At 39.1% G+C, this 16,282-nt stretch overlaps 1 protein-coding gene across 2 annotated transcripts in view; it reads left to right on the top strand.

Moving 5' to 3' along the window:
- The window catches only part of CPNE4 (copine 4), a 229,349-nt gene that overhangs the window by 165,414 nt on the left and 47,653 nt on the right, over positions 1-16,282 (top strand). For both annotated transcript variants that reach the window (XM_066555959.1, XM_066555953.1), the window contains one exon: positions 9,778-9,876. In XM_066555959.1, the coding sequence (XP_066412056.1) occupies positions 9,778-9,876 (99 nt within the window). The remainder of the gene's footprint in view (positions 1-9,777; positions 9,877-16,282) is intronic.

Genomic DNA, 16,282 nt, shown 5'->3' with positions numbered 1-16,282 from the left:
CCCGAGCTTCCGAGAAACAGGAAAATAACTGCTCTTTAGCTGAGACATGATGTTTTTGGAAGATCTAGATACCATGTCATTATCTTAATTTAACTCTTTACTGGATATCTATAATAGTACATTGCCTTGGGTACTTGTGGCTTTGCAGGGATTTAGGTTCTTCATGAAGATGTTTTCAGTGCAGGGAGATGAATTCAACACTAAACACAGCATAGGAAATAAAATATAACTCTGGACAGTAAACTAAAACAGTGCTGAAAAGGCCTGGTGGTTTTGTTTCTAACTGTGTATTCTGTGCACTAATTGAGGGGTGTTACATGGAGGACTCACCTTGAAGCATCAGTACATCTGTGTGAAAGCACTAACTGAAGCTCAGAACATGAGAAAAACAAACAAAAAGCCAATAAGCCAAACGAACAAAACCCACCCCAGAAATGAGGCCCTTGACAGTTGGAGATGACTGCTAAAAGAAGTGCAAAGTATTCATTAGAAATTTCACAAGGATTTAAAAAATCAAATATGTGACTATGAGATAAGGAACTGTGACCTTTATTCTCAGATCTTTACCCTTAAATTAAGCTTAGGTTTGACCTTTAACATTGATCCCTCAGGTTACTTTAGCCATTTCTCTTAAAATGACCTGTGCTCTCTCTCTACCTATATCTCTTGGTTTCCCATCGGAAACATGGTTTAGAATATTATTTTAATAAACATTTAGAATTGCTTCATGTTTCTCAATTGATTTCTTGTCCACTTTATACTAAAAAATTTCTATGTTTGAAATCTCCAATGGTCTTCATTTTAGAACTTACCCGTAATTGGGAAGACCCACCTCCACTGTGTTATCATGCACTGAATACTGTGGCCAGTTCAAGGCCATTAAACCTGTTTGCCAGGTCATTCTTTTGTAATGACATCCAAGAGATGTGTCATTAAGTCCCCCACTGACTGACAACAGAACAAACAGTGTAATCAGTTACTTTCTGTAAACACTCATCATTATTACAATTAGTGTTTGGGGACAGGTTGATGCTGCTCTGGTGTGGAAGAGCATTTTGTACTCTTTGTGCCAAGTACCACCATCTTCCTTTCCTGTTTGACATACAAGGCAATGGCTGATTTTTATCTGCTGTTTTCAGAGGGCAAGATAAAGCTAACAAGCTTTTTTTAGGAACTGAAAGTAGATAGTGGAAACTGGATAGAATTTTGTTCTGTCTGAGAGCTTTTAGATATGCAGACATGAATTATTTTAAATTTCACTGCTGTGCTTTCAGCTTCACCAAAAGGTAACCCAGAGAGGCCTGCCAACGAGTAATGCCCTTTTTTGCTACATAGGGAATTGTTTGCAACTTTGATGAGCAGAAATCTCAGATACTTCTAATGGGAGGAGGCACTGCTGGGTCAGTGCATTAGTTTATCACCTCTCACAAAAGTTTAGAAATGTTCTTTTGCATAAGGACAGAACAGATTGAGAACTAGAAGAGGGGATATTCATGGAGAAAACTACAGGAGACATATCGATAATCTCACAACAGGAGCCTCAGGGGAGTATTTGCAGAAGTTTTTGCTCTTGCTACATTTTGCTATTTGTTTATTATAACTGAAAAAAATGTTGCACATTACATTGTGGACTACAAGGCCAAAGACAGTCTCAGAAACTTAAATCTGGTTGATTGACATGGAAAATCACCATTTTATACTCACCTGAAAAATAGTCCAGCCTGTTCTCTTAATTGTTGGACAATTTAAGTCTTCATGACCAAAAGCAGGATACTAAAAAACTTGCCCAATTTCTGTGTTGCATATTAAGTTGCTAGGGGTGTTTTTGGATGGACATACCCAAAAAAAGTGTTATTAACATGGAAATCTTTAATATAAAGAAAGTGTAGTACAATTACACAGATCTAAGTTCTAAAATGAAGACCATTAGAGATTTCAAACATAGAAATTTTTTAGTATAAAGTGGACAAGAAATCAATTGAGAAACATGAAGCAATTCTAAATGTTCATTAAAAAATATTCTAAACCATGTTTCCTATGGAAAACCAAGAGCTATAGGTAGAGACAGAGCACATTATATGTATGTTAGGTCTCATCTGCAAAAATGGAAGTGTGCATGGGTTTGTGTCCATGCTGAACCTGTTTAGTTACTGTATGATTGCTTGTAAATATACTGAGGATGTTGTTGCATAAACCTAGACTGTTAAGTAGAAGCTTATTTATGTTTTCACCATGAAAAACCTAGAGAGTCATTGAAAATCCAGTTTTAAGTTCTCCCTCACATAATTTTTAACTTATTGTATCATATTTCTCTGTTTCAGAGAAATATCTGTAGGCTTCATTAGTCAGCACTGAAAGATCTGTGTTTGAGGCTCCTAGGCACCTTTGTAATACAAATAAGGGTAATCAACAAGCTGTGGTTTTAAGTAATTGGTTTTGGAATGACCCTGATGATCCTTACCTGCTATAAGCTGTCAAGAAAGGGCAACATCCAACTGTGAGGATTCCTGTCATTGCTGAGCCACTGCTGCTGTACTTAAACCTCTAGTGCTGGTGTAGAGAGGCTGGTTCAGTGAAAGTGGTTCTGTATATGGTCTCTACTTTTACTTTTCAGGAACTGAAGTAGACTCAGACAGGTGCCATATCACAGCTGTCAACAAAAATTACTCACTCACTTTGATTTGGAGTCAGAGTACCTGCCTCGTTTTGTAGAAAAATAAGAACTCCCCTTCACTCTTCTCTCCAGGCAAATAGTTTTAAAATCAAACTTCCCATGTGTTTATATACACAGGCAGATTATTTTCTTTGTGTTTTGGGTCTGTCTTGGCTGCTATAATTATTGCAGCACGTCAAAGGCAATGCAGAGTCTCTTGGCATTAACCAAAAAGAAGCTATCAATGAGTTTGTGTCTCAAGTGTCCAGTAGAACACTATAAACACTATAAACTTTTAACATCTCAATTACCACCAATTATATACAGGAGGCACAAAGGTGTTAATGAAATCTTGGCACTTGTTGAAGATGATATGAAAAGTCTCATTGCCTGCAATGGAGCCAGTATTTCACCTAACGTTGAAGGAGCAACCTCAGCTGTGCTGGTGGACTGAACTGGTGTCAGTCCATTCTGGTTCAGAAGAATAGAAGATGTAGTTTTCAAAAAAAAAGTGGCTCTGTAGGCAAGGAGAAGACTTTGAAATTTGCTTCTACTTCAGCTTAACATAGAAGCTGCACATATTCTAACAGCATAATATATGAACTCTTTCTCCTCCATTAGTTCAGGGGGTTTTGAGTATTTTAGTTTGAAGAATTGAGCTAATCTCTCTGAGAAGAAAAAATTAAAATATTTTATCTTCACTGCTCTGAAGAAGGTTTTACTTCAGCCAGTGAGAGACTTGCAAGAAACATTGGTTCATTTCAGTTGCTTCACTATTCTCACTGGAGGCCAACTTCAGAGGAAATTGGAAATGAGACTTTAAAAGTTTATTTTCACTTTCTAGAGAAGCCCAACTACTGAAAAGATAAAATTGTGATGACCAACTTGGATGGAGAAAAGAGTGGAGTATTTCATATATGTGACCGTGGTCACAAGGGTTTTCAGGATGAAGAAGAGACGAGAATGTTGACTCCATGATCAGAAGGCTAAGAAAGGATTTTTCATGAAAGATGTCTGCGACACATATACATCAGAAAAAAACAAATTTCTGTACTGTGCTGTTTATAATGTAGAATTTGGCTTTGGAACATCACAACTAGACAAACAGGATAACCTGAAGTGTTTTCTTTTATACTGAAGGTTTTACGTAGTTCTTCTTATACCCAGGTGGGAAGAATGGGTAAGTAGTGGATAAAGGTCTTCCTATAAAAAAGACATTTTTGAGGTATTCCAAGTTGGGTATGGATAATTTAGGAAGATACAGTAGGATATTTGCTTCATTATCAAGTAGTAATTACCCTGATGAGAGACAGACTGTTCCAGAAAGATCATTTTGATAATCAAGTAATTTTTTTTCTGAGATTTTTTTCACCTTCTCTATCTGGTGGGGGGTTTGAGGGGAGGAGAGGGATGTGAGATGGCTGGTTGGGCATTTTTGGGGGGGGGTTTGTGTGTGTGTTGTGGTTTCTGTTTGTTTGGTTAGGGTTGGTTTTTTAAGTTTTCAGTGATACTAGAGGATGAACTAAAGAAGCAGTAGTTTGTAGCCTTTTGCCACCACATACCTCCTGCAGTTCAGAGGGCTACAAGTAGAGCAGGTCACTGATGTTGTCTTAAGACCTCATTTCTTTGAAACATACTGTCATATAAACTCTACCTATAAAAATTATTGTGGTGTTATTTTAGTTTAGAGTTAATTGGTAAAAATGTAATGACTGGGCTGTAATTCATTCCATTCAAATCCAACAGTGAGCATTCTCCTTCTTGCCCAGCCACAACATATCTTGTTTCACAGAAATGCAAGGAAGAGCCCTCCAAGGCAGTTCCTGTTCAGAATTTTAGCCACTTTGTTCAGTACTGTTACCCTAACACGTAGCTAGGTCTCGGGACTTCTGCTGGTCAGAGTGACCCTGACATGCATTAGAGAGTCTCTTTTCCCAGCCTGGCAGTTGAAGAAGGAGTCAGAGCTCTTCAGTTCTCGGTCTCAAGGTTGTTTATTGTTTCTTATCTATAAAACTCTTTCACTGGCCTGCTGAGGTCTGCTCAGCAGGTCAGACAGAGGCACACTGGCCGCCCTCAGGGCGGTGTTATCTTTTTACACTAAAAACTACCTGTACATTATTTACAATAACTTCCCAATACCTATCACCTATGTTAGACAGTGAGCTTCTACCTTAAACCAATCCAAAAGTGCCACCATCACAGCAGAAGATGGAGGCCAAGAAGGAGAAAGACTGGACACACCCAGATTCCTCCATCTTGCCTCCTGAACCCTCATTCTAAAAACCCCAAAAAAATCTATTTTTCACCCCGTGACAAACTAACTATTATTTTACTAAGACTTTCGTGGCTTGCAGATCCTCATGTAAGGTTGGTAATTTTTTCCATGGGTCATAATCAAGGTCACAGGTGTCTTGGGCTCTGTGCCAAGGTCTCTGAGTCCCCTGGCAGGGGTTCAAGCAATTCAGGAAATCCAGAGGGATGTCCTGAATTCGAACAGCTAGACACAACAGATAATAAATGGACAAAGAGAATTCTCTTCCTTGAAAGGTATCCCTTCCACTCCTTATTAAGTGTCAGGGGACACATACTGAAGTAAAAACACTGAGAAAAATCTCCTTTTTTGATGCAACAGATGAACTAGATCAGAGCCAGATCAGGGTAGGGTGCCTCCTATTCAAGGGACTTGCCTGTGACTGCTTGAGACTGCTGCCTTTCTGTCTGTCTGGCACTTCTGCTGGCATGGAGCAGCTGGAGAGTGGGCCAGGGATTTGGGTTTCTTTCCCACCCAAGCCAGTATCTTTCGGTCACAAGTTATCCAAGTGTTTTAAGTGAAGTAAGCTCTTAAGTTGTCAGGAGGGCTGTCTAACACTCTTCCTCTCCAGCTACGTGGCAAGGCAGTGCTGGCACAAGCCACGCTAACTTTTCATAGTTGTCTTTGAACATACACAGAGCTGGAGAAACTCAGGCTGGCAAGACTGGGAATTTTCAATTTTTTTACTGTCTTTATGCATGCTATAATCTGAAGTGTCTGGCTAGCTGAGGGAAACTTGAATGGATTATTTTCAAGAAGTACATTTCCACAGTCTGGCTGTCAGCTGCCTCCTGATAGGATTTAGTCAGGAGACTCACTGCCAGTCTTTTAGAAACTAACCTTCAGAGCATGTCTGGGGCTTGTTCATAAATTGCACTGTTAAGTTCCCCATCTCTCCATTACCCATACCCAAAGGTGCTGTATGTAATAGTTCTCTCATTGTGAAAATCGAATGGGGACAAATCACTTTAAGCATTTCTCAGAAGGTGTATAGGGAAAATAACCTCAGTATCTGCAGACACACAAGCACATGCTTACTGTAGCCAGTCTTTTCTCTTACTTAGTTCTTATAGTTAAAGCTAGCTGGGATGATGACTATGGGAAGAATTATTTTATGACAATTGTACTGGAATTTTGTTGGCTCTCGTATTGAGACTTGAGAAAAGTCTCAATAAAATCAGAAATCGTGCAAGTGAGTTCTTGTTCATGCAGAAGTAGCAAGATTAGTCTAGCTGTCATCTTCTGGGAAGCATTAGGAAAATCAGCCAGAGAATCCTGTGCTGTTGTAGCTCCAGTGCCAATGCAATCTTTCTTGAATGCCCTTTGTAGCGAGAGTATTTGCAACATCTAATCTTGGTAAAAAATTTGAAATTAAACCAGGGAAAATTTCCATCAGCATCCACCTGAGATATATATATATATATATATATATATTTTTTTTTTTTAATGGACCTTTCTCCAGTGAAGTGTTCCATTTCAGCCTGGAAAGAAATCTCTCCTTTTGCTCTATTTAAAAGAGCTGCAGAAATGAAGATGTGGATACCCAGAAGTGATCCTCTGATGTCATTTTAACTCAGTCTACTGGTTAGCTCTATTAAGGATAGAATAGGGCCCCCTCTCCCTGCACTCAGTGGGTATTTTACGGAGGAAGATAGGTTCATGCAGGCTGATGGAATAGCACTGACTGGAAAGATGTTCTCCATCATTCCAGTCAGTGCTATTCCAGCACCATGAAGCATTAGCAGAGGTTTTTATTCCCTGTATTTGAGCTTGTAAGCTGTAGGTAGGAGACTGAATTCTTTCATCAGTTATCTGAATACTGATTTACCAGCATTCAAACTAAGTGTATGGAAAGCCTCCTTAAATTAATGAGACTTTTAATAGAGGGTAGGTATACTGTTAATCACCTACTTAAGGAACCTCGAGGAGTAGAGATCCAAAGAACACATTAAGGTTTGCCTAAAGGTAAAGTAGGATTTACATTGTGGAGGATTTGATTTGAAGAGAGACCAAAAAACCCTTTAAAGTATTTCATAGGGAAATAATGCTTTGGTTTGGTTATCATCTGTGGTCTTTACCTGATTATGGATTATGGATTATTTGCAAAGATCCTTTCCTGCTTATTTGATCTGTCTGAGTGGGTTTTTATAAAAATGTCTGGACCAGTTTATTTCTATGTTTCAGAAATGCTTTTCACATACATTTGAAATGCAGGATCATTACTGTGTACAACATGTTTTTCAGACAGTAACAATTAATTTCTACAGCCAGATGTGAAACTTGGGGGGAAAAAGAAGAAGTCATAATGGATGTACATGCAGGAATCCCCTTTCTCCCTTAGCTGTAATTGAACAAATGGCACTGAGATAATACTGTAATTGTTTGCCTTTTCCATTAAGCCAATATGAAGATTAAAGTACCATCTGGCTTTCTAAAAACTAAAGTTAGAAAACCTCCAGCTTGAAAGAAAAAGCAGTTGGATCCCAGTTGAGTGGACATTTCATATGTAATCTAACTTTGCTCCTCTCCACTCAAAGTTCTAACCACAAATAAGCACTCAGAGCTTTTCCCTCTTTGTAAGAGTCAGCACCCTAATAGAAATTTTTCAAAGTACCTTTTCCTGAACAACTCTGATAACCTTGGGTCTGTTCTTGTATTTATGCTCCAAGTGAGTTTAAAGACAGAACCTGAAAAGGAAATCTGGTTGGATAATTTCATAATAAGGGTTCTTTTTTTTCCTTTTCTTTGTGAAATCATAACTTTTTCAAAAACATTGTTTTCAAAGTTCCCAGCATTACTAAAACTACACTTTTTGCCCATTTGTAGCAATTTACTATGGCATTTTGACAAATCTTTTTATTTAATATTACTTTTAAGATCTTCAATAGCTTTTGCAACCATTACAGAAAAAAAAGAAATTAAGTAATGCTTTACCTGTGAAATCCATTCTCTATTAAATATTTATAATTTCAATAAAAAATAAGCTTTTTATATTATCAAGAAATTTCACAGAAAAAATAAAATGAAATTTTCAAGTTCTATGAAACAAAATTGGTTTCAGGAACTTTTTTTGTAAATTAAACTAGTTTTTCTTGGATTTATTTCTTGTTACCAGCTCATCTAAAAACTTTCTGTTGATAAGAAACAGAGAGTAATTTTTAGGGAAGATGTAATCCAAAAGAATACTTCAGGACTGTTAGTCTTGAAAATACTGTGTCTAGTTTTTTCCCAGGCACTATTACCACTATCAGAATCAGAAACCCACTTTCATTTGATTGCTCTTGTATGAAATTTAGCCTATAAATAAACACATGCAGGAACTTCCCCTTTTTTCCATCTACACACCCCCTAAATGTCAAAACTGCTAACAAAAGTATCCCCAAGTCTTAGAGTAAAATATTTTCACATATTACACACGAGATCTTCCTCTAGTCTGGGATTCCTGCATTTAAAAAAAAAAAAAAAAAGAAGGCAGTTAAAATAGGAGGTGATAGGATGGCTCAAATCTCAAGCTTTTTAGTGTCTTTTCCACACCCTGAAAAGAGAATGTCCACCTGCCAGCTTTGACTGGGTTATTTGGGCTGGTTAGAAAGCATAACTGGTAGACAGGGAAGTCTGTTTTAATTAAGTGCTTTTTTTTTGAAATATTTAAAACTCAAAATCTAGTGACCATCCACGGATTTCAGTTTCCTTCTGAGTGAACACAGTGCCCCTTCGGATCAAGCAAACTTCAATTGGCTTGAGGAGCCTCGAGGAGCAAACCTTGCTCATCCTCTGGCATTGTCTGACCACCAGTGCTGCGTCAAAAGTACTGAGCCTCATTGAGACAAAGAAGGCAGATAAAACCCACTGCTGTTACTCTCAGACCCATCTGATAGTGCTATAACAGTGCACTCCTCATGTGACAGGGCTGATGGCTTTGACACATTTCTGCTTTTAAAAAAACCCTAAAAGGTATTTTTTTAGAAGGACATTTTCAATAAAGGCCTCCAGATTCAGTCAATGCATGTGACCTTTATCTAGAGAGAACATAAGACTGAATTTGGGATTTTGCTCTTTAAAGCTGTGAGCCCCTTTGTTGTTCTTGGAGCAGTTTTAAAATTACAATTTAGCAAAGCCTGTAGTTATTGCTGTGTGCTTCTGTCTTGGCTAGCTGAGTTGTATTTAGAAAAATCTGTGACATAAAATTCTCAAAGCTAAACTCATTGAGCTATTCATCTTTATGCATGAATTTAGGCAAGACTACCAGTGAGGTTTGGTTTGTATAGTCACTGTTGAGCAACACTGGGAAACAGCCAAGATATGGGCACCAAACACTGATGTGTATAATTTCAAAGCCATTTCAAAAAATGATGTCTGTAACTATTGTCTCACCTTCACTGACTGTAAAAATGAGAAAAGTAATGTTTGCCCAAGGCAAACAGGGTTTTGAATATTAATATGTATTTGTAAAGCACATCAGCAAGGTAAGTCGGGACACCATTTGACCATGAATATGCAAATACACATAATCCTGTATTTTCACACCTTGCAAAATGATGCAGACAAGAAATCCTTTCCTTCTGAAATACAGGCTTCATTAGGCAAACTCCATAACACAGAACTATCAGCAGCAAGCTGTGTTGAGATTCCACTTGCCATTTTATTTTGATCAGAACAAGAATAGGGTTTTAATATGTCTTGTGATTTTGTATAAGATAAAACACTCCACCCAGTGTACATCATAATTTCTCCTGCAGTGTTTTTCAATAAAAACTCTTTTCTGTCTGAAGAAAAATGTGCTCATTTTTTCTTTTCCTCATTATCTCCCCAGTGCATAGTTTGGGACTGGGATTCCAATGGAAAGCATGACTTCATTGGAGAATTTAGCTCAACTTTCAAGGAAATGCGAGGAGCTATGGAGGGAAGACAGGTAAGTGGAAACCACCTGAGCAATCTCAATATGTAATCTTTGTAGAGCAGTGTTCCCTAGACAATCCTGTCATAAAGCAGGTGGCATTGCCTCATCATTTCCCAGAATTTAGTTGTGTTGATCTCTCCCACAGGTTTTACTGTTACCTGGGCACAGTAATCTGAAAATGTAAAAGAGCATTTGTTCCTGTATGTTTATGCCTGAAATACTTTAAGATTTTTTCCTAGTTCCCATTCCACAGACATTTCTTTCTGCTAAGATTTATTTCCTTTGAGCCCAAGCACGTGGTTTCCATGAGGTGCTGTGCTGCAAAGCAAATGCCCATTCTGGCTCCTCAAAGCATTTCCCTGCTGGCCTAAAGGCCTCTGTTGGGTGAGGGTCATTCTCCATCTTTCTCCATTTCTCACATGCTGCATTCATTGCTGCCAGCTTTAACTAGAACCCATCATATGAAACAAATTGGTTTTCTAAGTATTTCATGATTTACAGCCCTAAGGGAAAATGAAATTGTTAGCTTATCAATAATTTCACTTCTTTATGTCAGCCTGATCTTTTCAAATTGCAGTTGATAGTAATTACTTAATATGATAAGTGATTTGGCATGTCTAATTCCAGAAATCATAATTTTCTATGATTACTTACTTCTAAAGGTGTTAGTTTTGATAAATTCTCTGAGGGGGAGTTAAAAACGTTGATCCTGCAGATAATTTGTATTCATTGTTCCACTGTTGTTGTGATCTCAACCCCAAACACAAATGCCTAATAAGCTAATTATCTGGGCTTTTTATTAAGGTTCTGTTTATAATGTGTTAGCAAAAATCTAACACAGAGTCAGAAGGTGTTTGATAAGTGGTAAGCAGTCAGTCTATGCCATAGGTCAAGAAACATTTATGGCTCTTCTAGATGTTTACTGTTGAAGTTTTTAGAATACACTAAAGTTTGGCAAATGCTGCTCATGTGTGTAAAATACTGCTGATGTGCATCAATCATGTATTAGTCCATTATAATACCTTGTGAACACAACCTGAGTGTAAATGAAACCCTGTTTGCTCTCTCAAATCAAGTCAGAGGATCAAAACTTTTATCAAACAAAATTTCAGTGGAAATAAGGAGGTAAACAGATCCCAGAATGAATAACATTAACTAGGTCAGCGATGTGGCAACACTCCAAATTTGTATACAAATACCTGTGTCTCAGGTACCTGTCTCAAGTACCTAAATACCTGTGTAAGAGTGGTAAAGGGTGAGTATTTTCAATGTAAGTGTCTTAAAACCCCATCATGGTCCTTCCCAGGAGACAGCTTGTTGGCCAAAACAAGAGCCTTGTTGTCCAGAATGCCAGGAATGGCTCTGCAGGATAAAAGATGCACTTTATTCTGATGGAAAAATAGTATGCTTTTTTTCATCCTCAGCTAGCAAAAAGGATGATTACTCTTTCAGAGGCATAAGAAGTTAATGCAGCCATTTGTCAGTTCTTGTTCTAGGTTGTCACTGCAGTATCAGAGTGCTGTCCCAAAATGTTTCAATTTTGCCCTGTGGTTGGCGTGAATCTTACTTCTGCTATGGGCCTGCCATTTGCCAATCTGCAGATTGTCTTTTACCTGCAATCTTCCTCCACATGCCCTAGGAATTGTGCCTTTTTTCTTCCCTGTTCCTCTCACTCTGTTGTGGCTGTGAAGTTATTCTGTGGGCTTGCACCTGCAAAATCCTGCTGTTGCTATAAGTAATTCTCATGGGACACAGTTGCCACCAAGGTGGGACTCAATTTCCTTTCTCCTCTTTTCTAATCCTTGTTTTGTAGCTTATTCTAAAGGAAAACAAGATTGAGTGGATAAGATTGTAAGTATTAGTCATTTAAGTGGCTGATAAATTGTGGTCCAAAAATATAAATGCACATGCTAGATGGCTCTTGCCCCTGATGCAGTCAGGGTTTGGTGAGCACTAATAGCACAACAGACAAGAACAAGCAGTAGGAGTTTGAGCAAGTCCTGGTGGAGATGAGGTACTTATGGAAAACAATACTGTGATCCCATGTTGCACAGGAGAGGTCAGTTGTGTGGAAAGCCGTGTCACTTGGCTGGAGCCAGAATGCAATTTCCCTTTCACTCTCCTCCCTGTCCCTCCCTCATCCTATCTCATTTTTCTCTATTCTGCAGAAAGAACTATTGCTGCTAAAGGCAATATATTCCATTGTCTGTGGACCCCATAAAAACATCTCAGTGCATAGTTTATGTCAACATCCTTTGTGCAACATTAAGTAGTGTGATTAGCAGTTGTCAGTTCTTTTCTTTAGTTTTAGCCTCCCTGAAGAAAAAGCATGTGCAGTGGAGTGTTTACTTTGAATAAAGAGGTTACAGTGCACCTTGAGAAAATTCTAGAGAAGAAAGGTATTTTACCTTCAAGTAGGTGTGTTGCTAGCTATTTCTGATAAGGAGGGCCATATCAGAGAAATGTAATTACATGTGGGTGGAGAGATGAGTAGGTTAAACATAGTTCTTTTTTCCTAGAAGAGACCCTTTCATAGCCTCAGACCAGAAAATATTGTTTTCCATGTAGTACTCCTTTCAGTCAGAGGAATAAAACTACATCCTCCAGCCCCTGGTGTTAACATTCTTTCACATTGCATCACAACAGTGTCGAGATGGGAGCCAAAGGCTAGAACTTCATCTCAGATGCTGTGGAAGCTAGAGTAAAGAGTAGGGCTCAGGTCTGGCATCCCTAGTTGATTTGCTAAGGAGATGCAGTGAAGCTTCTTGCTCTGGTTATATTTTCTTTTGTGCAGTAGACTTTACAGCCAGCTACAGTACATTGCTGTAGTTCTGTCAGAAGATAATCAAAACACCCTAGTGATTGTCAGCCAGGGTTTTTCACTTTCCCAGGAAACTGAAGAGAATTGGAAGGAACATTCATCATTGATAGGGGATCCAGGAACTTTGATTAAGCTTCAGCTGCAAATCTGTGTGGTTTTGAAGGAGGCTACAGCAGTGGCACAGATCTCCATCTCTGCCCATCAGCAATGTCTGTATTGTCTGGAATCAGCAGCACAATTTGTCACAGATGCATTAAGCAGTGAGAGTGGGAGTACCACAGTTCATGCTGGTGAGCAGCATGGACTGTGTGGTGTGAGCTGCTAGTGCTTCTCACCATTTCACCAGCTCACCTCATCTCTGGAGGAGCTGACAATGATGTTGAAGCTGCCTTTTAATTGTACATAGTTCATCCTTCAGAAGGCACAGAGCATTCTGACCCATTCTTCAACCTCCCCCTCTAAAAGTAAAGATATTTTTGTGTTGTGGCCAATCTATCAACTGCTACAGAACTGCTTGAGATGGACAGAATGGATATGTGTCACCTGCTTACTTACAGGACCTGGTGCTGCTTCTAAGACTGTTCCATCCCTGGGCTATGTACTGATTATCCCAAGTTTTGAGTGTCAGCCTCAGATGAGCTTATTGGCTTGCCTTGGCTGTGAGATTTCTCAGAAATGCATGTATGAGACCAGGCATCATTGAGATAAATGCTGTGAATCTAGCACTTGTATTTTCTGAGTGGTTGAACTAGTATTGTGTGAAGAGAAGAGAAAATTCCTTACTTTAATGAGATCACTTGTTTTGATCAGAAGTGGCATAAGTTGTTTATGAATTTCTTTTCTGAATGTGGTATGTCTTGGGTGAGATTTAAAAATCTTGAATTACGATTCCTTCAGAGTGTTAGGTGCTTCTCCATGACTGAGAGGACTGAATTCTGGGAAAACTTGCTGGTCTTCTGTTTTAAGGAGACTTTCTGATCATGAACAACCTCAGGATAATAACTTCATGTGTTTCTGTTCCATAAAAATTATCTTATGGTCACAGACTCTTATGTTTTGACATCTTGCCTGTTTTCATACTGGCCACCAATAGAAAATGGCACAAAGACATCCTCCTGTTCAAGTGCACATCTGAAGCAGCCCTTGCATGAGCCATGGTTTAATGGTGAAATTGGTGGTGCTGAGTTAACAGTTGTACTCAGTGATCTTAGAAGTCTTTTCCAAAGTGTAATTCTGTGGTTTCTAGGTCTCCTCTCAACACTTTCCACCATTCAAACTTTATTTTTTACTCTTTCACCATAATCTTGACACAGAAAAACCCCTCACAATAAGAATAACTTCATCCTTATCTTTTTAAGTGAAATACTAATAAGTACTCTGAGTTTATTGTGTCTTAAGATTTCTTCCAAGAATACATATAAGATGTTTTTAATAGGTGTGTACAGTGGCAGTTTCTAAGGTGTTCTAATATTAATCTATCAAGCATATTTAAACAGGACAAGAAGAAGCTTGAGATTACATAAATGTAAATGCTATTAAAGCTTATTACAGTTGAAAGAAGGAATCCTCTACTAATGAGAAAAAATCCCTTTTTTGTTGTTTTTTTTTTTTTTTTTAATCAAGGCAATAAAGCCAGAGGGATTTGAGAGGAAAAAAAGTCCAAGAAATCACCTGGATCCCCATGCAGCACAGGAGTTACATAAGGGAAAAATCTGTTCCTGTATTACATAAAAAATGGACACGTGTGCATTTGCACACACACAAAAGAAAGAGTTGGAAGAGATCCTGCTGTACTTCTCATCTCCACTGACATTCCCGCAGGTTCAGGGTGTTACTTGGGAGGGCTTTTCCATCTGCAAGCTCTTCAGATGACTCTGCACAGTGAGACTTTTAAGCTCTTGGTAATGGGCCAAGGTGTTATTGACACCTATGGACAATTCCAGTTTTATCAGGAGACAGCTCAGTTCACCCAGGACTGTCTGCAGCATCAGCAGCTGCTCCTGGCCCCAGACAGGGCAGCAGAGGGTGCAGCCACACCAGGCACCTGCCAAGTCCCTGTCAGGAGGCAGCCATTGGTACAGCCTCAGAAGTGCAGGGGATGCTGGCGAAACAAGAAATGCTTTAATTTCCACTTCATTCCCTGGGGGCAAGTTTCCAGAGGAAACCTCTGATTGTGATTAAAGGCAGCTCTTCTCTCTTGGTGGATGTATTTCTGGACAGAAAGATAAAAAAACCAAAAAACTGTCCTGTGTTCTTGCCTAGAGGGATGGCAGGAAAAAAGCAGCCTTCCATGTGGGAGGAGACTCAGTTCACACAAAAGTGGTTTGTTTTTCTTGAGGTATCAGAAAGAGACAGTGCAGGATATAATGCTGCCTGCTATTGATTGGGGGTTTTGCCCCATCCATTAGACTGCAGTGCCTCCTTTGTCATTCACAAACTGTGCAATTCATTGCATCGGCTGAACAGGAGGGAAGAAGAGAGAAACTAAAGTGCAGGGGAGGCAAGAGAACATTTTACTGCTAACACAAGCTATGCCACAAGCATACAACAAGCAATGAAAGCTCTCTAGCCCTTTCCTCACAGGCCTACCTGATGTCATTGTGTGCTAGCACTGTCCCAGAGAAAGCATCTGCTGTCATTTGTCTGGCCTTGGGGAACATGAAACTCTCCTGACACCTTCAGTCCTTTCTCTGAATAGCTTGTGCCACATACTGTCCAAATTTTGCTTCTGCAATGGTTGCCTTCATTTAGCCAGCCCCACTTCCCTTTGCTGGTGTGTGGCCTAAGTGGTTGCATTGTTTGCTTTTCTCTCACTTCTGAAGGTTTTGTAAGAGAAGGAGTAAGGGTATTTGGAAAGACAGTATCCTTCAGTGCAGAGTAATGTCTCCCACTGAGGGATCTATGTCTCCTCATCACAGGCACAAGAGGATTGGGACCTTCCAAGTGTCAGCATTAGTTCACTGACTCTGGGTGAAGAAGCTGAATGGAGCTTGTTCAGAAATTCTCCACACAGTCGTTTAAATTTAAGTGTATAAAATAAACACCAGCACAGTATAGTTTTGGGAGTCCATTACCAACATCTGCAGCATTACTTAAATTAACAGTAGATAGTTTAAAACCAGGTTCTTTTTGTTTCAGATTCTCTGTGTTGTTCGATAGGGAAAGAGCTTGCACAGCCCAGAGCTGTCAGGCATTTGGAGGAAATGCTAAGTGACTTTCAGAATGACAAATCCAAACTTCACAATGTTTACCATTAGTGTCAGATTGCAGACTATTGCATTAGTTTCCTCTCCACTGAAAAGTTAATTTAAGAGCAAAAATGGATCGATAAAAAACAATGTCAGATACCAAATCAATACTGGGAATGTAGGAACAGACTGGAAATTGAGGTTGGCCTCAACAGTGCAAGCAAAATATTTGAGAATTGTTTCTCGTTATTAGTCACCTGCTTAGAGCTGTATCCTGAATTCTGTTCTCATTATAAAAGCTGGATAAACAGTAAGACCTGTATAGGGAATTTCCTTCAAATGATGCTTGTTGTATCTTTAGCTTCAACTGTGGGAATTGCCAAGGATCCAGAGCTGGATCTTGGTGGGT

Source organism: Molothrus aeneus, chromosome 1 (assembly GCF_037042795.1).
Source record: "Molothrus aeneus isolate 106 chromosome 1, BPBGC_Maene_1.0, whole genome shotgun sequence".
Classification (NCBI taxonomy): domain Eukaryota; kingdom Metazoa; phylum Chordata; class Aves; order Passeriformes; family Icteridae; genus Molothrus; species Molothrus aeneus.
Note: the sequence above shows the minus strand (reverse complement) of the source record. Positions and strands in the feature narration are given on the sequence as shown.